Source organism: Athene cunicularia (assembly GCF_003259725.1).
Source record: "Athene cunicularia isolate RWA chromosome 3 unlocalized genomic scaffold, athCun1 chr3_part1, whole genome shotgun sequence".
Classification (NCBI taxonomy): domain Eukaryota; kingdom Metazoa; phylum Chordata; class Aves; order Strigiformes; family Strigidae; genus Athene; species Athene cunicularia.
In genome coordinates this window covers 88820032-88843614 of record NW_020799097.1, presented here as the reverse complement: position 1 = coordinate 88843614, position 23583 = coordinate 88820032, and the positions used below count along the sequence as shown (strand labels likewise).

At 36.4% G+C, this 23583-nt stretch overlaps 1 protein-coding gene across 1 annotated transcript in view; it reads right to left on the bottom strand.

The window, feature by feature from the left end:
• The window catches only part of CRIM1 (cysteine rich transmembrane BMP regulator 1), a 176284-nt gene that overhangs the window by 69145 nt on the left and 83556 nt on the right, over positions 1-23583 (bottom strand). The window contains exons 4-5 of the mRNA XM_026844597.1: positions 23316-23436; positions 5566-5687 (exon numbers count right to left, since the gene is read on the bottom strand). Of these exons, the coding sequence (XP_026700398.1) occupies positions 5566-5687; positions 23316-23436 (243 nt within the window). The remainder of the gene's footprint in view (positions 1-5565; positions 5688-23315; positions 23437-23583) is intronic.

Here is a 23583-nt window from a genome sequence, read left to right as displayed (position 1 = left end):
TTTACACAAGTAGTTATAAAACACAGGTTATAGTGACATATAAGAGATTGATGATTTAGGAGATCACTTCTGTACCACCATGTGATCATCAGTACAGCCTGAAACAGTATAGAGAAGGTCCCATTCTTAAGTCCCAGGGGAAGTTGTCATCCTTTCTTCCCTGGATCAATGCTCGTTATTTTTGTGCATACCTCAGGTAGTCCCATTTTCAATGGGCAGGGTGATGAAAGTTCACACCTCACCTCTGTGGAAAAGGGACATGAGTGGGGCACCAGAGCTACTTCTGGCAAGGCTGGACTCTCAAATCACAGCTTATGTGGCCATGGCAGAAAGCAGCCTGGTCTCTTCAACCCTGGACCACATGGATGCATTAGCAAGGACCACTCTGCACGTGCAGTTTACCATCTTTCATAAAGCAATCAGAGATTCTTTCAAAGTAGCAGTTGTATTCAAGTAAACTGACTGAGAAGTGGAAGCCCTGACCGACAGAAGGAAGCAGCTGCAGGATGCCTGGTAATTACTCTCTCAAATTTCTAAGACGGAGCTCACAGTCGGTATGTGCTTTAGTGCAATTCACATTCAAGAGACCATGCATCAATATCTAATTAGAGAACAGGCAAGTCTGGATATCTCTTGTTTCCAAACACTTCTACTCTTGCTGCATGTGCAGCTTTCAAGCTCTTTAGATTTACTTCTTGATACTTGTAATTTAACACAGAATCAATTCTTTTCCTTACAAGCTCTCCCATGAGAAAAGACAGCACACCAGGAATAGTAGACAAAAGTCCTGGTGAGTAACATATTTTGGGTAGATCAGAAGAAACCTTGAACTAACTTCTGTAAAATGCAGTACTTTGGGAAGGACTGCATTTTGGGAATGTCTTGCTCAGTTTTCCCCAATTATGTATCACATACTACCTAGTATTCTCTAGATGGAAAGCGTATCTCAGATAACTGTAAGTAGGGCAAAACTTCATGGCAATTGCAATAATCCGCCTTTAAACAAAGCAATACACGCTCACTTTCACTGAAACGTACTCTCTGTTACAATGCACTGGAACCACACAACAGGCAAAATCTCATGTTCAGTTTCATGTATTAAGATGAAATTATTTGCTAGATATTTCCTGTGTTGCCTTATTTTCACTGTATCTAGCATCACACTTCTCAGGAATTAACACATTTGACTCTGGGGGTAGCTCTTCCCTGAAAACTTCACTAATGAACACTACTATATTAATCTCTGATTCCCATATGCAACAAGCAGTGATGTATATAGCTATAAGCAGCTACACCTCTAGTTATACTACTTTATGGCAGCCAGAGATGTAAATTTAGCAATTCATGCTTCTGACTTCTTCAAGCTAAAATTCTGTTACATGCACATTCTGGGGCTTGCCTTGAGTGTCATCAAGAAAGTAAGACTAGGAGAAACAGCCAGCCAGCCATCTTCTAAGCTAAGACAACTGACAAGATCACATCACTACCGTGTTGTAAATCAGTGTTTACCAAGGAGCAGTTCCAGAGAGTTGAAAGGTTTAATTTACAAATCAATTAGTAAAGACCTTTCCTCTGACAAGGAAAAAGGAGCAAGAAACAACAAAGTTGCGGCCATCATCATTGTCTGAGCTATCATTTTGACATCCAAAGACGAGGCAGGACATGCTCTGGGATGACCTAAATATTCATACTGGATAAATCACAACAGAGGAACTTCACTGCTTCAAAAGGGAACTTTGGTTTGATTTCTACCACCATTTAAACAATACAGAATTATTTTATTTACAAAGACGCTTTCCTTCAAAATGAAGATGTCAATACATGTCTTAAAATTGACCTTTTTAATTGACTGACCTTTGGGACAAGAACCATATTGTAACTAACAGTAATACCTGTGCATCAATTGTAATGATGCATTCTTAACCACAGCGGTGTTTTAAAAAGCACAGATTTATGTCTCCAGCCAGTATAACAGTTTTACATAAAATATTTCGATCTCTGCATATATTCAGGATGATTAAAATGTCACACAGAACTATTAGAATCATCAGCTCTCTAATACATTTTTTTCTTGTCACTGATGAGAAAGTTGTTCTCAGCACTTTCTAAATTATTTCCTGTATAACAAAAATCCAAAAAGCAGCTCAGCCTATACAAAGATTGAATAGCCATCGACAGTAGGTACTTAACAACACGCTCCAATTAAATAAGAATATCAGGACCATTTTTAAGGAGGAATAAACGTTATTTTGGTGATACTGTCTATATAATTATATAACAAACTATGAGAAACAGCATATACATGATGGGAAACATAAGGACACACCCAGTATAAATCTGACACATGAAAATAATGATTAGTCTACTGACTTACTGCTGTTATTTATAATCAAACAGGAACAGCAACAACTCCACTATCTGCAGAGTGATTAATGTAGAAGTTTCTCTCACTGCAGATTAATATGCTTTTCAAAAGACAGACTAACCAAAAGCTAGTTTGAGACAGCATGTATTGGTAACAAAGATAACCACACAAAATCTACAGGTTTATCATAGAACTTCTAAATCAGTTTTATATTAAATCCAGGAAAAACATTGGTAAAAGAATGACTATCTGCCCCCAAAATGCTGACAAAGAAAGAGAACATACTGTAGAGTCTCTACACAAGACGTATTTTGCTGCCGTTATTCATTAACTATTCCCTCAACATTGCCCAATGCTGTTCTGCAACAGGAGCAGACCTCTTTCCCTACACAGTAAAGGCAGCCTTCCCATACTCTCTCTGCCTGCAACATGGCATCTATCACATTAGTACACACTTGCAATAAATACTGCAGAAGGCTGGCCTGTTTTAACACTCTGCACATCATTAGCGTTACCTAAATACATGATTTAGTTACCCCACTATCTGGATTTTTTGCAGTTTACATAAATTTATTCATAATGGATGCCTTAATTTTAAGGTACCTCAGATGATCAGTATTACACCTAACTGCCTTTTTCTTCTCTTCCCACCCATTATTTAATTTAAACATTAAATATATAACAGCAGGCAAACTATACTAATGCAACTGAACACATGTCCTTTTTATTCCACCCTCTTGCCTCTTTTCAGAGGTTTTCAAACACAGAAGTAACTAATAGAACTCACTGGTAACACTGATTACACAGCTTTCCCACTTACCATCTAAAAAGCCATTAACATGCATTTGATTAAAACACACTCTTTAACAAGGCATCTAATCCTAATTGGAAAGGTTGAAGATAAGGAAGTCAGCATCTTCCTGGCAGGTTGCGCCAACAGCTAACCACCCTCACTTACGAGAACAGCATGTCCTAGATATTACAGATTTGGCTCTTGTTACTTTGATAGCAATTTTTTTTAATGAAGTGAAGAAGTTTATCTAAGCCTATCACTGTAAGATATTTTCTCCATCTGTCACTGATATCTGCTGTATTTTTTCTGCACTTGCTAGTATTTCAAGACCCTTTAAAAAAACAGAACTGGATATTATATTTAACTATCAGTCTCCTAAACAACATTTTCCCCTCCTCTTCATATTAAACTGACAGAAGTAATGGTAGGGATTATATATGCATATATGTATCTTTACCAGTTTGTCACTGCACCATTTATTTAGTAAGTTCTCTTCAGAATTAGTTTTCTAGGAGTTTAGACGTTTTAGAGGTGTGGCTTGCAGTATTTGTCCCTGATACAAGAACCACCTAACTATCCTAACATGCACTTGAAAAAGCCCAAGTTATAAAGCAATGCAGATCAACTTCTATGACTGGTCTGTCCTCTTTACTAATGATCTGCCATACAGTCCCAATGTCACATATAGAACTCCTCATAAGTAGTTTTCACAGATGCTCCCAGCTTGTTAATAAAAATACATATAACCTTCAGGCTTATAACTATTTCCTCCTTCCAGAATGAAGCATCATTAGTAATTGCACCTGGAAGTTTCTCCTTTCTAAATATATTTTCAAGTCATATCATACATATTTAAAAAAATCTGATTGTAGCATTAGGTGGCATAACGAGAAATGCCCCCTTTTTAAAAAAACACAAGTATTTAGTTTTTCTCTCCAGATTTCTCAGATTATTTTTTTTTTAAAGAGGAACGTAGTAAAAAAAAAAAAAATATTCATACTGGCCTGTCATATTTTAATACTGATGTTTTAAGGACATAAACAAGAGAGAATGTTATCTCTTCCTACACACCTTTGTTTTCCTCCAATCTGGCCTTTCTGCTTCCCTCTGTCGCATCAACTTCCCTTCAAAACCTCCTATTTTTTCTGCTAATTTACTCTGTCTTCATAGGCTACTAAAGTGAAGATTAGGAATAGGAAAGCCAGGGGGGCAAGAAGACATCCTGACCCAAAAGCACTTTGAACCTTTGGTGTGAGTTACAGTGAGCAATAAATCAATGATGCACAGGGCAACAGTGCTAAGACAGCTCAAGCTCACCATTAACAATGAAAAATTAATGTTGAAAATAGGATATGAAAATGACCAAGGAAAAAAAAGGGAGAAATTTAAAGAGCTCTAACACCTGATATGATATATACTGCAACAATTTTGACAGCAATAATGGCAAGCAGCTTAGGACTGAAGAGAAACAGGAATGTTAGCAATGTGGTTTGTGCCTTAAAGACTGTTCCACACTAGCAAATACACTGTATCAGAAATGGGCTTTGCATTTCTTGCTGAAAGTACCAATGTAAATCCTGAATCAAACATTGCATTGAGGTGTGCCCCACAGATAAATCAACTTCAGAATAACACAAATATGAAACAAAGGAAGATGAATATTACTTTAGTATAACAGGCAGTATATAAACAAATTAGGCAAGTTGCATTTAATTCTATGGTATCTATAATCTGATCCCAAATAGTGAAAGAATTAATCTGAAAGCTAAAGAATCTGTGATTCTTCGTGATACAAATTCTTTAATTCATACGAAAGAAGTTAACTTTTATATATATATATATATATAAAATCATAGAGCAGTCCCAAGATACAGGCACTTGCGTAACACATTCAAGTTTTTTAAACATTTTCTAAACATTTACATTGGGAAGCAAAGAATGCTAATCAGTCTATTCCTACACTGACTTACAGTTTCCAGTGGTTGTACATTCATGTGAAAAATTTGCAAATATTTCTTAAAGCAAAGAGCATGTTCGTGCTTACAGTACTGCAACAAGCAGTTACAGTGCTTAGCAAAAATTTCACTTTTAAAAGTACCATAGTGTTTGCTACTGGTAAAGGAGTACCCGAAAAACATGCATTGAGGGAGTCTTGCTAAAACTGCAATTCCCTGGGCCACAGAGAAAAGCTCTCTAGAAATTAAAGAAACATGACAACTTACAAATGACACAGTTTCCTATATAACTAGGTATCTTCAGCTGAACTTCCAGTCCCTCTTACTGAAAAAATCTCAAGAAAGTTATTTCTCTTAGATCTTGACAACATGGTAAAAATAACCAAATGCCCAGCATCTCACACAAACAGATAAAATCCTCCTCCCCATGCGCAAGAGAAAGCTTCACGTACCATTGACACATTCAAAGACATCACAGCACTTGCCAGGTGTTCCATCTCCACGCGAGACTATCTGGGGAACGGAGCCTGCCTCGCACATGGGATAACCACATAAACCAGAGAGACACTCGCATCTGAAACCAAAGAACAATAAGGAAAACCCCATAAATAAATGAAACCATGTATAAGGGGAAAGAATAAGCAAGAAGCAAGCAGAAAGCTTATTCATATCTTAGAATCACCTTTTATTAACCCTACAACCAAGATAGCTTCTCAACCTGAAGGGTTTTTTTAATCATCTGAACTCTGTCTGCTGGTCAAGCAAACAAGAAGGTGGTACTATGAAACACCAGCACTTCTCTAGTGCTGTATGTAAAAATGTAGAAAACTGTAGTTTCAGATTGTTTGAAAATAACTGTATTCTCCACAGACTTGCAAAATTAAGCTTCTCTTCCAGTTCTCTCCGAAAAATCAAAATTGGTGAAATACTAATAGCAGTACTGCACCCAATCATCAGAAGAGTGTTCTCTCATTAGGAAACCATATTATACCCAGTTTTATATCGGGGATGATTAAAGAGAAAGGAAGATGATGCAGAATCATTAAATCTAGGCCAAATTAAAATAATTGCAGGTTTTCTTTTGGTTTTGATGGTGCCACCCCCAGTTTGTGGAGGGGCAACCAATTACATAAGATGCCAAATAATGTGGGAGGCTAGGTATGTCAAATACTGTGGTTAGTTTTAATAGATGGAATCATTCCAAAAAGTGCTTTTTCCAAGTATGTAGCATTTATTTCCTTATTTAAGAAAACAGCCTAAAGAACTGGAAGACATAATATGTAGATAAATACCAGTCATGTTTGTTTCCAGATTATTTGCTTTATGATTAACATAACAGTTTAAAAGTCAAAGACTTAAGACTTTTGGTAAATTTACATTTAACAGAGTTCTTGGCCTGAACAATGGGCACATTATAGGGATAAACAATGATTTGATAAAATGCAAGACAAAATGAACAAAGAGGAATATGCAAATATCATAGCTGAGAAACTTCACAGAATAGCACTTAAATTTTTCAGTTGCAAATCATACTTTTTTAAAAAAAAACCCTTGTAGATTAGTTGAGCATACTACAAATACACATGAATTTCAAAAGGAAGAAAACTCAACAGAAGATCCTGTAATTCTGGGTTAAAGAAATGAAAATAAGAACTCTACTTGTTAATAACTATTTCAAACATTTTAAGTTTTCCAAGAACACCCCCACATTAGACCATCCATTAGTAAGAAGCATAATCAGCACTTAATATGTTTGCTTATCCTTTACACTTAAAAAAGCAAGAAGTTTGGTTCTCCTCTACCATGCATGTCTCTAACTGCCAGCCTTTTCATCTCAGACCAGCATTCAACAGGCAGGGTTGAACCTCAGCAGTGTTACATAACATTGATATATTCTCCACTGTAAGGTATTTCTCAAAAGCAAGTTTTCAAGAAGAAAAAAAGTAAAGTCAAGGAATCTCATAGAACCTTTATTATACTATCTGAAAAGGACTCTTAAAATATTGCATTATAGCAGTGTGTTACTATAAAGGGATAAATGAGTCCTTGAAAAAACAGTAATAAATCACATTTCACAAATAATGTAAAATATGTCAAGATAAAGTGAAACAATTTAACTCTATATGCACATATATACTACAGTGTAGTGACAGTTTTAAAATAGGCATGTCAAGTTGGTTTTTTTTTTTTAATATTGTGCTTACCGTAACAGTAAAGGATAATGAACTAAACCACCAACAACAAAAAAAGTACAGAAACAAAAGATTTATCATACCTTTGATGTTGACATTTCCTTCTCAATTTATTTCTAAATACAAAAAAAGGGGGGAATCTATTTTTCTCTTTGCTGTCAGAGATGTAGAAGGAAAAAAAGTATTATGGCTTTTACTATGTGGGATCATAAACCCCAAAGGATTTGTGACTGCAGCTTCTCTTTAAAATGACTAAGTAATCTTACAGAATACTGTACTAATAGCTCACTTTTTGCTGCTCCAATAAAAGGAAGATACTTGCCGGGGTGGGGGATAAAAAAAAAAATGACAAAAGGCAGCCTCTAGCAATCAGCAAAAAAACCAATTAGCACTGCGAAGTTCAAGGAATTTGTACTTTAATCCTTCCAGCTGACATTGCTTTGGAAGATGCTTTTCCCTTGTGAGAAGAATGAAACACAGAAATAAGCACCTACATATTACTAAAGAGGAAGAAATCTTTTAAAACACGTAACAAAAAAAAGTACAGACACAATCTGAAAGTGGTATTAAAAGCCTAGGTAAAAATACCGGGTTTCACTTCAATCACCCTATATTCAAATAACCTCTGGGAAAACAGGTAGATCAAGCTTCCTGAAAATTCATATCTTTCACAGAGTAAATAGCACTCATGATAGAAATATAGTTATGGACCTTGATTTTGAAAGTCTCGTGAGCTGAAATTACCACTCTCAGTTCTATTGCCTTCACCATAAGCTTTTTCAGACATGACTTTATCTTCTCTGTTCTTTGCCACACATTCATTATCACTGATGATTTGAGTTGCAGGATAATATGAAATTATTAGATTAATAACTTGTACTTTTCCCCTCTCATTTTCTTCCCAGTCAACTGCTTAAAAAAAACCAAACGCACAAAACCAACCAAAAAAAAAAAAGAATGACCAGATTAAGTAATTTAAGATAGGACAATCTTCCAGAAGAAGGGCTAAAAAAGATGTTTAAAAGACCTGTGGGAGCCAATGTTCCTTTCTGCAGAAAAGACTCCCTCCCACTCAGAGTAATCAAAGCTTCACATTCTCATTCATAGTGTAAGCAAACAAAACCCCATGGTCCAAAATATTATAAATTGACTTCCCATTTGGTTACAAAATAATCCATGCATAGGAGAATGTCAAAATAGCAAACAGTCTCATCAGATGGACTTTTAAATAGTCTGCATTCTTTTCAGCCAGCTCCGCTAGGAAAACCTTTGACCACTGTCCAGGCTATTAGTATGGAAAACATTGTTCTGGAGACAGAAATCTTTCAGGAATAAACCCAAGGAATTCTGGAAGCAAAGCGTGGCTGTCATACTGCCAAAATAACAACATCTGGAAATTCAGAATAAGTTATGCTGTTCTCAGAGAGCAAAATGAACTTTATAGTACTAGATTTTTCTGTGGTGCCTTTTGGAGCTTAGGGACTGGCAGAAGAGAAGTTGTAGTCCTGCTCTCTGCTCTCTCACAGGCAGCTATTTTCCTGCAGAGTGTGTGTTTCTTAGCCTTGGTACTGAGCATTAGGTTTGAAAAAGTTTAGCAGGCCAGACTCTGATAAGTCGGTTGATAGTGGCAGTGGTCCCTCTTGAAATAATTTCTATTAAATTAAGCTGTTCAGACTGCTGATCAGTAAGGCACTATGTTGCTTCTGAGCTCCTCCCTCTATAACTAACTCGACTAAGGAAAACAGATGCAGCAGAAGTTACTGCAAGGAAACCTTCCCAGAGAGAAGACAACTTTATATGTTGCCTTCTTATTTCACACAGTAGCCTGCAGCGACCCACTGCAACATCAAATAGCACAGTGGCATGCAGAGGTACCAAGAAATTGGCACTGAGTATCTGCCACTTGCACAATTTTACAGTCTCTGTGCTACAATCAGCTAGTGTGCTGGGCTACTAACTGAAGGGTTGGTGGTTTGAGCCTACCCAGGGACGGGTTACCCTTTTCCTGCCCATGGCAGAGTGGTTGGAACTTGGTGACCTTTAAGGTCCTTTCCACCAAAACCATTCTATGATAAAGATGGAAGGGAATGGTTAGCCTCAGAAAAGCTGTTTTGATGATAGGATCAAAAGAGTTCTTCAGGCACAAGGCATAACGGCTATGAAAATAAGAACAGGCATACTGGAAAAAAAGATTCAGTACCAGTGAATGGGAAGGTTGGGGCGGGGGTGTATTGAGGAGAGGGATATTTATTTTGAGGATCAAAACAAAATTAAGTCTAAAGCACTGAGACTAGAGAGAAAAGCATTCCTGAAACACAACACATTCCTGTGGAGATTTTATCAAGGTCCTCTTTTTTTTTTTTTTCCCTTGCAGGAATCTAGTATGATTTGCATTAACATTATTAGCACATATATTACCTAAATGTAGTAAACTCCCACAGATCCATTAATAATATAAACACTTAACAACACTGTAAACGAAGGAATTTTCAGAAGAGAACTCCCAGCATTATCAAAGCTGGATGAACTTGTGGCAATTAAAAGAGATTAAATGCAAGACCCTCCCTACCATCAAGCATAGAGTATAAGACGATGATAGAGCAAAATGAAATACCAACATAGCAATCTTATGACATCAGTGAAGGATTATGTCCCTGTTACTTATACATGAAGCCATGATGTGAGTTAAGTAGGGAAGCTTAAGGAATCAACCAAATGCTACTCTTAGAAAAGATAAACTCCACTCCTATGCAGAAGGTGATGCTGCAGGCAAACACAAAGCTATTGGACACCTCCAGCCAATTTGTTCAGCTAGAATTTTCCTAAATCTTCAGACATACAGACCGGAGAGTTTTCTCCCATAAGTTCAATGCTCTGCATTTACAGTTTTAAAGCCATGATTAAGCAATTCAGTAATGAAAATATTATTTTTTCCTGGAAAGGTTTTAGTACTTTATTTTGGAAGTCAATAATTAACCTGTAGAAAGAGATCACAGAACAACTGTGAAATTTCCATATAACACTTATCAGAGTATTTCCAAATGCTCAAAAGTTTTGCATCACTTCTATATGAACTAAGTCACTCATATGAAGTTCTTCCTATTTTAATTCTCCAGGGGGTTTACTTATCGAGAAATCAAAGCTAGTGTGCTCCTAAGTAAGAATTACCTTCTAAAATTCTGGATATTGTTACAAACAGATACCCAATATAATAGTTCATGTTTCCATGAGTACAGTAATCTTTATACAGAGGGAACATTTAAATATTACAAAAGGCAACTATCTAGCTTTTAATTAAAAATACTGTAAAAGGGAATGGGTTTTGTGCATCATTTGCATATTATTAGTGTTAGGAAATAGCAAACAGATGCTAAGCAAGGGAAAAAGTCATAAAATCAGCATTCACATCAAGTAGATTATCATCTTTCCAAGGCTTATTAGAATCCAAAGAATTCATCAGACTAAAAGAATTGATTTCATCCTTTGACTAATTTTATATCAACTGGTCTGTTTCCCAGGAGGATGAGATGGGAAGAGAGGACAGTCACAGAAGCGTCATGCCATGGAACCAATTGGCATACAACCACTGGCCAAGTGCACTGACTTTAAGTGTGCTGATTTTTTCAAGTATACCCATATATATACAGACCCTTTTGAATTCCTCAGTATATGAAATAAAACACAGTATAAACCAGTTCAACCTTGTATTTTTCTCATATTTTGCCATAACAGCTTATGCTTTTCTCTGTTGAAGATCTCTTCATTTTTTACCACTATGTATCTCAGTTACTCTTTCCTTAGGTTTATCAGCCTCACCGTAATATAACAAATATTTCAAAACCAAAAACATTAGTTAAGATGTTATACAAATGCTAGTTATCTGCAATTATAAGAATCTATTTCTTTTCCTATTTCACTACTACTTAATGAGGAATGTATAAATAACTGATCCTCTTACAAAAGAAACCCACAATTCCTAAGGTCTTCAGGTCAAAAATTACTTACAAATAACAGCTTTATAAGTAATTTGCTAACTTCAAGATTCCTGTGACTCTGAACTTTTACTCCTGAATGACATATCTCCCTCAAATTAAGCTATCAGGGATGACTTCTGCATAAGTAAACCAAAAAACCTGAAAAAAAACAACAACAACCCCTCCCCCCAAAACCCACCAACATCCCCAAAACACATTACTGTTCAATTTATCTGATTATTTGATGTCCACTCTTTCTTCTTTTAAAGAAAAAAAACCCCAATAATTATTCCATGTTTAGATTTTCCATACCATTTGTGGTGTTATCCAATTTTCTCTTACCCCTGAAGGCAATTCTGTACAAGTTTAGGAAGGATAATATTAGAATAGTTCGGGTTAGAAGGGACCTTTAAGTCATCTAGTCCAACCCCCCTACAATAAGCAGGGACATTTTCTACTAGACCAGGTTGTTCAAAGCCCTGTCCAACCTGGCCTTAAATGTTTTCAGGGATGGGACATCTACAATCTCTCTGGGCAACCTCTTCCACCACCCTCATTGTAAATTTTTTTTTTTCCTTATATCTAATCTAAATCCAACATCTTTTAGTTTAAAACCATTAGCCCATGTCCTATTGCAACAGACCGTGCAAACAATTTTGTCTCTGTTTTTCTTACAAGCCTACTTTAAGTACTGAAAGGCTGCAATAAGGTCTCCCCTGGAGCCTTCTCTTCTCCAGGCTGAACAACCCCAACTCTCTCAGACTCTTCATAGGAGAGGTGCTCTGTCCCTCTGGTCATTTTTGTGGCCCTTCTCTGAAATCACTCCAGCGGTCTCTGTCTCTTCTGTGCTGAGGACCTCAGAGATGGACACAGTACTGCAGGTGGGGTTTCACCAGAGAAGAGCAGAAGGGGAGAATCACCTCCCTTGACCTGTTGCCCCCACTTCTTTTGATGCAGCCCAGGATACGTTTGGCTCTCTAGGCTGTGAGTGCACAATGCCAGCTCATGTCCATCTTTTCATCCACCAGTATTCCCAAGTCCTTCTCGGCAAGGCTTCTCTCAGTCCCTTCATCCCCCAGTCTGTATTGATACTGGGGGTTGCCCTGACTCGTGCAGGATCTTGCACTTGGTCTTGTTGAACCTCATGAGGTTCACATGGGTCCACTTCTCAAGCTTGTCCAGGTCCCTCTGGATGGCATCCTGTCTCTCAGGTGTGTCAACCACACCACACAGGCTTGGTGTTGTCTGCAAACTTGCTGAGGGTGCATTCCCACTACATCATTGATGAAGATACTAAACAGCACTGGTCCCAGTGTAAACTCCTGAAGGACACCACTTGTCACAAATCTCCATCTAGACATTGAGCCATTGATCACTACCCTCTGGATGTGAAGATGCAAGCAATTCCTCATCCACTGAACAGTCCATCCATCAAATCTATACCTCTCCAATTTAGAGTAAAGGATGTTGCGGGGGACTGTGTCAAGGGCTTTACAGAAGCCCAGATGACAGCCATAGCTCTTCCCCTTTCCACTGATGTAATCACTCCATCATAGAAGGCCACTCAGTTGGTAAGGTAGGACTTGCTTTTGATGAAGCCATGCTGGCTGTCTCAAATCAACCCTCTGTCTTCCACATGCCTTAGCATAGCTTCTAGGAGGATCTGTTCCATGAACTTCCCAGGCACAGAGGTGATGCTGACAGGTTGGTAGTTCCCAGGGTCCTTCTTTCTACCCTTTTTAACGGTGAGTGCAACATCTCCATTTTTCTAGCCACCAGGGACTTCACCTGACTGTCATGACTTTTCAAATATCATTGAGAGTTGCTTGGCAATGACATCAAACAATTCCCTCAGGACTCTAGGATGCATCTTGTCAGATCCCATACACAAGTATTTTCAGGTTCATCAGGTGAACATGAACCTGATCTTCTCTTACAGTGGGAGGGATTTGCTCCCCTAGTCCATGCCTTCCAGTCCATGTACTTAAGAGGTGATGGAAGAGAGGTTGATGGTAAAGGCTGAGGCAAAAAACATGAGTAGCTCAGCTTTCTCCTCATTTGCTGTTACTAGTTTGCTAGTTGTGTTCATCGGGGAGTGTGGGGGTGGGAGCGGGGACTACACTTTCTTTGACTTTCCTTTTCTGGCTGACATACCTCTAGAAGCCCTTCTTACTATTCTTTGCATCCCTTGCCAAGTTCAGCTCCAGCTGCATCTTGGATAAATCGACTAAGACTCTTGTTTGAGCACAGTTCCATGCTCTTTTCATGAGTGAGGCCAGAAAGCAAACTGTCCAGAAAGGACAAAAAATGTCCTTCCTAAAACCACAGCAAACAGGTAGATGAACATTTAGCTTCTGAATTCATTCTATTATGGACTGTATTTAAAAATCAGGTCAGAAGATTGTTCCAGAATCCCAGTTTTTCTGAAAACAAACAACTCCAATCAATGAGACCTTTTCCATATAGTGGGAACCTTGTATGCAAGAACTGTATGTAACCCTTTTCTAGAAACAAGGTTCTTAAAATTCCACCAGTGACATTTCAAGGAAGACTACTGAGAAACTGCTACTATTTTAAAACTGTCCACAACCTTCAGTTCCACTTTTTAAATATTAAATAATTTAAGAAAGAAAATAGGAAGCAGTGCTTTACGGTCCAACACAATGTTTTCTGCTATTTTCTAGGGGAAACACAATTTCAGACTTTTTTGACATAACCTCAGTAATGTTGGTATTAACATCTGCTCCAAGTACTGTTGGAAACTGCTGGGAAATTCTCACATCTACTTCCCTTCTAAAATGCAAACATCCAAGAGATAATTCTATTGCTTTATTACATATATAGGTCTCCCCAGGCATCTGTGCAGTTATGAGTTTGAAGATGACTGTCAAAGACATTATTGATCTCTAATATAAACAGAAATTTGCCCGTTCAAGTCAGAAATTATTGTCAATTAAATCACCTATTCAATTTCCAAACAAGTTAATAGCTGATTAAGTAGGTGAAATGGAACAAAATCGAGTGGGAAGTCTTGAGGTGAGGAGGGAGAGCAATATTCAGTGCAGTCAAGGTATACACTAATTTTTAGACCGACAAGTGAAAACAATAATTTTTAACAGAAAGGATGTCTACCAGCCTACTATAATTTGAAAGAGTTCAAACACCAGCTTGCTTGTCAAGAACACTAACAAAACTAAATTCTATACAAACTATAATCTCATTCTACTTTGAAGCATAAAATTAGATACAATTAAGAGTTACTTTAATTTATCCGGGTTAAAATTTCTTCTTAAATTCAACAGTGAAGTAGTAAATACAGCATTAACAGAGCCGATACATTCAAGTCAAAACACATACTTTCCCATAAAAACTCACACATAAAAAAAGGAAGCTGCTTTGCATAACTATGAGCAATACTTCCTCCCCCTGGGCAAATGCTGTTGTTTTTTTTGGTTGGGTTGTTTGTTTTTTTGTTGTGGTGTTTTTTTTGTTTGTTTGTTTTTTTGTTTGTTTTTTTTTTTCCCCCTAAGAGAAATGTGCTCCTTCCTTTAGGTAGCATTGTTTTGAAAGGTTTTGCAATTCAGTACTTCCTAGAAAATGGTGGAAGAGCACAGATGTGTATTTTTAATTTAAACAATACAGGTGCAAAATCTTATAAAATATGCAAGCAGGGACCCCTATATTTACAAGGTCTTACAGCTTCTTCTGCAGAAGATTCACACGTTATTTATTTTAAAATGTTTTCATCTTTCCTCTCTTCCTTAGAGGTCTCTGACACTCAGAAGTCAGCCATCAGGCTCCAAAAATGTCTTGTGTTTCAAGAGCTTCTGTTCAAGTTTTACGAGATGAATTTAAAAGAAAAAAAAAAAACAAAACAAATCCAAACTTATCATCTTTTTCTCATTTGTGGACTTCAGGAAAATATGGTTGGTTGCCAAAACAACCCACATTGTGAGGCTGGATGCCAAGGCAGCAATAACTGTCATCACACTGAGAACATCTAGGAATTGCTGAGGCAGCTGTAGTAAGTGAGGAAGAAAAGGACTGCCTGAACTTTGACTTTAGCAATTCATTACATCTCCCGAAAGACTAACATGGAGAAGATGGACATGGAACATGGGTCACCTATAAAGGTCACATGTGCCCTTTTATTCTTGCTCTTTGTGGATATTCAGGAGAGTGCAGCCTGTAAACAGAACTGAATACCACTTTCTCACTTAGCAGACCTGAATGAAGAAAAATGGTTTTCCTGGGAAAAACTGCTGTTTCCTAACTTTTAAGGATTTCTAATTAAAGACAAAACTGTATGAAAATGTCTAAACATCTACTTCCAGATATTATGAAACTTCACAAAGTTGCAGTGTTCTATTCAGCCTTTTCATCAACTATTAAACAAAATCCTATTGCAAGACTGAGTTTGACATAGGATGGGTTCAACTGGCATCAGTGTAGAGATTTCTTTTGATATAAAACCTGTGTCTTCAGTAAGGGAGTCTCCAATTGTTACAATATCATGGTACTGGATAGTCAGATGTACTTGAGATGACCAAGTGGCCTGCTAAAGTACAAGAGGAACAACTTGAGCAAGTTGGCCATGATAGCTAGAAATCAGAGTTTCTAGGATAGTTATGGAAGAACTGAAGGCATAGCAAAGCTTCTGCAGAACCCTAAACATGCTTTTGTTAGATCTTTGGTTCAGCTACCCGGGTTACTCAGAAGTCAAGACATGAATAGAAATCTCAGGGAGATACAGGTGCTTGGATTTGTATTGGGTCTTACTAGTTCCAGCTGAACTTTCCTTTAACAAAACCTGGGATCCACAACCACTTTCTCTTGGATGCCATTTCTTGAGGATGAGACGGGTGGAGGAGAAGGATCTAAAATTATAGAACAAATATAATGGAGACCTCTCTATCAGCAAAAGTTGCTTAAGAGAGGTGACTAGTAGAGGGGGGAAAGAGAAAAAGTTACACCTCTCAGAAAATCATGACTGCCCTCTAAAAAAGGTTGGGAAGAACAAAGTGATTAATCCTGTACTGAACACCCAAACAATGTATCATAAAATTAAGGTTTTCCAAAGACAGAAAGACCCAAGAAAAAAATCTAGACAAGATGCAAGAATCATGTCACTTTTTGATAAGGAATGATGTAGAAAAGATCTGGTCCAGCCAAGCAGCTAAGAAGGAGGAACAGAAACACTACCCCACCTATTGAGTGGGATAGATGCAAAGGTAATCAGGGACTCAGAGCCACCTCTACAGGTGCTAAAGAACATTATCCAACTAGCTGTGTATGGGTACTCCCAAATATAATGCAAATATAAATTGGTAATAGTTTAAAAGAGAACTTACAACTATAGATTTCCCAGTTAGGATTCTGGTGGCTCTCCATAAAATGAGAAAAAAAGAACTGTGCTGGTTTATGTGTAGCTGTCACTAGATTCCCTAAATATGGTGTAACAAGAAGTACAGAACACTGGCTGGTAGGTCCAAGGCCATGACAGGTTGTGGACACAATAGATGATACAATGACAACAGGTCCAAGTGTCATAAAAGGGTATAAAGTATATTAAAGGCAATTGCTTATTGGGCAAAGTAATCCAGAAGGATAAAAAAATTAAAAATAACTATAAATGACCCCTGAACATGTGTGATTTTTGCATAAACAGATGTCACAGGACCTCTGTTTCAGTTCACTAAAATGAAAAGGCAGCATGGCTGACTTAACTGATATCTACGTTTTCTGACAAACAGAAGCAAAACTGCTAACAACAAATTTCATGTGTCATCTACATCGTGCCTAAGACAGTGCAAAGTTCTATTAGAAAGAAAAGACTACAAATAATAAACCAGACAATTTCTTCCTCTGGAATCAAACCCAACTCAGTAATGGTATACAAAATTTAGAGACATGCTTTAATATAAACTGCTACTAATCCTTAATGTCTTTAGAACTGCTAAATAAAGCACACTCATGTTAGAAGTATTTTAGCACGGGTCAGATGGAAAAGAGTGTTTTCTAATTTAATAGATTATTCTTAAAGTATGTTTTTATAAGTTTACTCCTTTTCCTACTATTTCATCCCTTGAAAGGTAATTTTACTTAGATATGATTTAAAAAATCTGGTTTTGTAGTTTCAAAGTTGTATTTAATTTCTATCCAAATATAGCTTGACTTTACTATCCAAATATAGATATAACTTTGGACAAATAAATAATTTCCTACTACATCAAAGAATTACTCATTTTCTTGAGCTGTATAAAAATGTAAGTATTTAAGAACTGGGGGAGGAGCTGTGCTGTTTTATAAGTAAAGCTTTATGCTTAGGGAAAACAAAATGCACATATAAATGTCCTCTTTGACCCTCCAACAGGACTGAGTAGGGAATTACAGTGTATAACAGTATTTTACTACATCATCCAGAGAACTAACACTTTTGCTGGTCAAGTCCTTTTCACTTCTTTACCATGCTGCACACCAAACTGTGACACTGCCATTCACAGTGGGCCCAGATTGAGATATTTTAGCCACATGTGAAGAAAAGCCAATGGGGAAAAGACTATTAAAACAAGTGAAGGAAGTTCTATAACTAATTCATTTACGAAACTTTTTCAGAGGTTTTCTTCAGAACTAGAACTATAACCCTACTCCATGATACTTGTGCCAGCTGAGAGTTTTGCATTTGCAACACCATCCAGCTATCTGTAACTAAGTGATAGTGAAATGATCAGATTCAAAGAATCTTCATTTGCTCATCCCTCAAGTCCAAGCCTTTTAAGTTCCAATATTGTAAGATTCTATCTGTAAAAAGCTCTTCTTCGCTTTTCTGACATATGAAATTGTCACTGTGACTTGTATGCCTTTCATTTAGATTAAGCAGCTCACTGCTCTGTTTCGTCTAACTTGTTATCTGCTTCTGTTATTCGTCATTTACATTTGTTTTTTCCTTCCTCCTTCCACCACATCAACCTTGATACTGCTTTTTTAAAGTTAAGATGCAGACAGAAAATAAACTACTAGAGATTTTGATGTATAAACATATATCAATTATTTCTGAGTGTTTTTTAATCTAGAACATATTCAGGCTTACAGTGTGCGCTTTTTAAATAAGTATGTCAAGCAAAGTTATTATTGTGATTTAATGAACATACAGATGTATTTCCATTTTATAAAGTAAACCCTGTGAGACAATATTAGTTAAAAAGTCCTAGTTTGTTTTGGTATGTTTCTTTGGGGTTTATTTGTTTTGTGGGTTTGCTGTTTGTTTGTGGGTTTTTTTGTTTGTTTGTGCTTTTTTTTTTGTTTTGTTTTTTGTTTTTTGTTTTTTTTTTTCCCCCTAGAATCCAATACAAGGAAAAGGACTGGTGACTACAGAAGCCAGAAATTGAGACTAGAAACACTCTAATGGTCAGATTTTGAAGGCAAGTTTAGTATCTTCAAAAGACAAAATTAAGTTTCATGAAACTGTGCGTGTCAAAGCAACACTGGTTGCTTTTATCTATAATTACAGACTTTAATCCTCAATTCAATCCTCTATCAGTTTTCCCACTATTTCTCTCAGAACTGATATCAAGATAACCAGACTAATTTCTTAGGTTTTGTTCTTTTTAATGTTGACACAGTACTAACATCTTTCTCGTTCTCTACAATTTTCTTGGTTTATCTGTTTTTATTAACAGTGTGATCATGAATACCTGGGGGGGGGAGGGAAGAAGATATCTCTGAGGTAACAGAACACTGAACGAATCTTGAAGTTATGAGATTTTTAACAGGCAACAGCAGGGAGAATAGAAACTGGTGCAAGGGAAGAGACTATACTTAGATCACATGAAGGGAAAAGAGGACTCGAGCAGGGGGATAAAACTAGAGCAAGAAGCAGAGAACTAGTGAAGACTGAACTTCCTTATTATTCTAATAAAGAGAGCAGTCAGAAAGACAAAAAAATATAATCCACAAATATTTGGTGCAAAGCTGTCCAAACATGTAATTTACTCCGTTGTATATAATCCTATGAAAAATGTACAAAACCACATGAGCAATAAAGATTAAGCCAACACTAATCACTGAAATCAGCTCCTGTTGCTACAATCCATTCTTCATAGGTAAGAAATTAAATGGATTTCGATAGATTTTTACACTTACAAATAAATTCTCAAAGGAACCTGAAAATTTGAAGGAAATGAATTCACAATAGAAAAATTGGAAACATCTGAAGACAACGGATTCTGTACACTTCATACTGATACACTTCAATTAATTTTGTAATAGAAGACAAACTTACATTAACAAAACTGTGATAACATGTGCTCTGTAGGAGCTCTAATGTTTTTATTTGATAAGCTCCTTGGAGAAGAGAGCATCTTTACCAACACCAGAGACAGACATATCATTTAGCTTTTTTAACATAATAGCTGGAAATTTAAGGTGTCTCATGACAGTCTGATGAAAGTTGAAGCCACTGCTATTCCGATATCAATGCCAAATCAGTAAGCTGTTGTGTTTGAACCATCGCATTAGAAATCAGTGTGAAACTAAATGAATCTCTGAATACAAGAACTTAACAGCATCAGATGTTTGTTTACTATTCCAAATTTTCTCCTGGAATTGCTAGAGGAGTTTTCAATATTATGAATATTCATTCAAGAGCTCACTCATAAAACAAATGCAAACTTAACACCAGATTTAAAGAGCTCTGTTTTCTTAGCGAATTACGTAGAAGAAACCAGCAAAGAACAAAATGTGGGACAGAAGTCAATCTGCTCCTGCTTGTACCTGAACTTGTCAGCTACTTGTTGAGTCAGTGACAAGCCATTCATCCTTAGCCATGATACTCTCCTTGACTGCTCTCTATTTCTGATGGTATTAAGACTTTATTTTAGTGGCAGTAAATGAAACAAATAATTCTGATTTATTGAAAGAGTTCATAATCTTAACAAAAATAGTTCCATGTAGTCTAAAGACTATGACCTTATGAAACACTATTTCCTTGCTTTTAATAAATTATTCTCAAATGTACATTACAACATACAGTGCCACTTCTTTGAACTTCTAACAATTAAAAAAAAGAGGTATGATATGGATTTAGGCAATTCTAACCTGAATCACAGTTAACAATGTTAATATTTCATCACGAGTTCAGTTAGAAATTCCAGAATTACGGAAAAACATCCCCTTTTCCCAGTGTAGAGTCATTAATCCATAAATCTGCAATTTATTTGACTTTTTCTACAGTTTTGAAATGCCAGGCGTACATGGGATAGAGAACCTGGCTTCAAATATAAAGCTCCAAATGTTTCCTCAAATCTGAAGAAACCTTGAACCTGAATTCAAATGATTTGATTTTCATGTTTCAAGTAACTGAACTTAGTTTCCCCTTTTGCTGTCTCTCTTTTCATACTATACTTCTCTTCCCTCTAACCTTCATTTAAACTTTTTTTTCTGATTATCTCCATGTCTGTATTTTTTTCTCCTGCCTTCAAGTGATATCTTTAGTTAGAGCACATGAATGATGACTATGGCACTATCTTCCTTAAGAAGAACACCAGTATATTAAGATCTAAATAACTACATTTCTAGCAGGCACACAACATGTAAGGCATCTCTATGATCTTGTTGTTGTTGTCTCTTCTTTCTTTCTCACCTACTCTATTAAGAATTGCATTATTGCTTAGACTGAATTAAGGAAATCAGTGTAGCAACCCACACTATAACTACATACAGCAACACAGCCACAAAATTAAAAAATTAATGGAGGAGTGTAAGACACCTAGAATTGTTTCAACCTGCCTGCAGACAGACTAGGTGATGCTAATTGTAGTTTTTTGCAGTTTTACACATCAAGGAGGACAGAGGTATTAACAAATAGCCCCTCCAACCCAATCATAAGACTCCAGAAGCTAATAACTCATCTATCCCAGGTTCTGATCCCTTGTTGAACTCTGATCCCAGTAATGCACAGCAATCTGATTTCCAAGAGGTTTCAGTGCAATCCACATTTATCTAATAATTCACATACTCTAAGCCTGCTTGTACAATTGGTGTCTTTGTGCACAGGAGATGAGAATTCTGGTTTTGGCAGTTAAGTACCATGCACGTGTACAAGTACACTTCAGACATCAGTTACAGTGAACACACAGCAAATCAAGTGGTTATATTTTTAAATATTATCAAAGAAAGAAAAAGATTCTTTCAAGGACATGTTTGCTCTAGGTGTTTTATTTAAGATCAGTTCCCATGTGTGTGCTGGAAATAGAAAATATTTCCAACTGGTCATTTTTCTGAAGGAAATGAAGTTTTATTTTCTTGGGACTCTGTTCCCTGATAGAAGGAACACTGAAATTATCATCTACAAAGAATAAAGTAGGTATTTTTCATTCCTTCCACCCAAGCAATAGAAGAAAAAAAAAAAAAAAATCAAACCACAACTTGTACTAGACTGCAGAAAAGTAGAACACAACTTTACTTTTGGGAAATAAAAATTGGTCTATATATCAGTTTTTAATCCAGCAAATTGAAACAAATTTTGAAGTAAAAATCTACCATTAACCAAAGATTTGTATTGTGTCAAGGTTTCTAAGTGTTAACTTAAACTAGTAATTTATAAAATTTTAATCTGAGATTGCTTCTTTGACTTTATAATCTATCTTTCTGAATACAGTCCTTAGCAGTGTTTTATTCTAGTTGTCTTGAACATGATGAGCTGTATGGGCAGCAATGCCAGTATGATAACCTCTTAAAATCTACAGCCTCCTGTGCAATTCCAACTAGTCAGGTCAACTAACATGAAGTTACTGTAATTCTTAGGAAAGTTAATGAGAATGTTAAAGAATAAAGGGATGATACTGAGAACCCATATCATGTTCCAGTCTAAAATTCAGAAAACCCAAAAAAGAAAACAATAACTAAATAAAAGATTATTTGTAGCATTCACTGAATAAGGATAGTAAATATTTTTAAAATAGACTACTATGTGTATTCTACAACTACAAATAAAATTTGTCAAGTTTAGAAATATATTTTCAAATTTTAATAGACAGGAGTACTGCATTATATAAAGTTCTCCAAGTCTCTTTTCCTGCCTTAATTTTTTAAAAAATAGATCCATTTTTAACCCTCCATGCATATTCATGGGAACAACAGTTTCAAAGAAGTCACCATATTAAACGTGTAGCAAAGGGTACCCAACAGGGAAGATCCTTGATTCATCGCATAACCTTTGCCATTTTCTACTTTCTGAATTCTTTACAAATTTATCACTCCTTTAGAGTCTCACAAGGGGTTGAGAATATGGCAATATTGTATGTCGCAAAGACCTTACTACCAGAAAAACTGATTAGTTACATCAACAAGAGATATTTTTCTATTTTGTGTAAAACATTTTCATTGATGGTACTTTTTGCTGGAATTTGTATTTATTGGGCATATTGCTGAATCAGGCTTTGGGAAGTCTGTAGTTAAAACAGAGGCTGAAACAGTGGTGCAGAATTTTGGAACAAAACCAACTCCAAATCATCTTGTTTTTCTAAATTGTAATAAATTATGCCTACTTGAACAACAGAAGTAAAATGGAAACAGTACTTGAAATGCTGTTTCCATACAGTTCCAGGTAGCCACCATCTTTCAGCTTCTTACAGTGGTCTTCCACATACAAAAAAATAATTTTTTCTTCAATGAGGCGAGATTTTTCTCTGGCATATCTTCTGCCATCTTTATCATTTAATTCCTTACCATCAAAGACCTTCAAAGGCTTCCAAAATAATTAACTTTTGTAAAATTAAGTGAATACATTGAAAACCAATCTAGAGTCACAAACCTCTCAATTAATTTTAACAAAAATCAGCTTCGTGCATTTCATGGAAAATTTTTTTCAGCTTCAAAAAGATTTCATATTTCTATAAGCCTGAAATACCTTTACTCCATATATTTTTTATTCTGTATTAACGTTTATTGTCACAGAAGTATGCATTATTATCCTGTATTTATAGTACTTGAATTGTAGAGAAGTAGTTGAAAATACTTAGCCATCAAGACACCAACCTTGTGGGCAGGGTGCAGCAGCCATCAGCTGTCAGTCTGACTTGGGTTTCATAGCTATCCAGTGGGCAAACAACTTGTTGAACAGGAGGACATTCGACTGTGCTGCAGTCCACACTGAACACTGCAGAGGAAGGGGAGAAGAAAATACCTTTTACTCATGCTTTAGAAGCTTATTGAAAATTACTTCATCATAAGCAACCAGTTATGAATTCGCCTTTTAATTTAAGTCAGAAAAATTATCTAATGAATGCATGCTCAGTAGGTAACA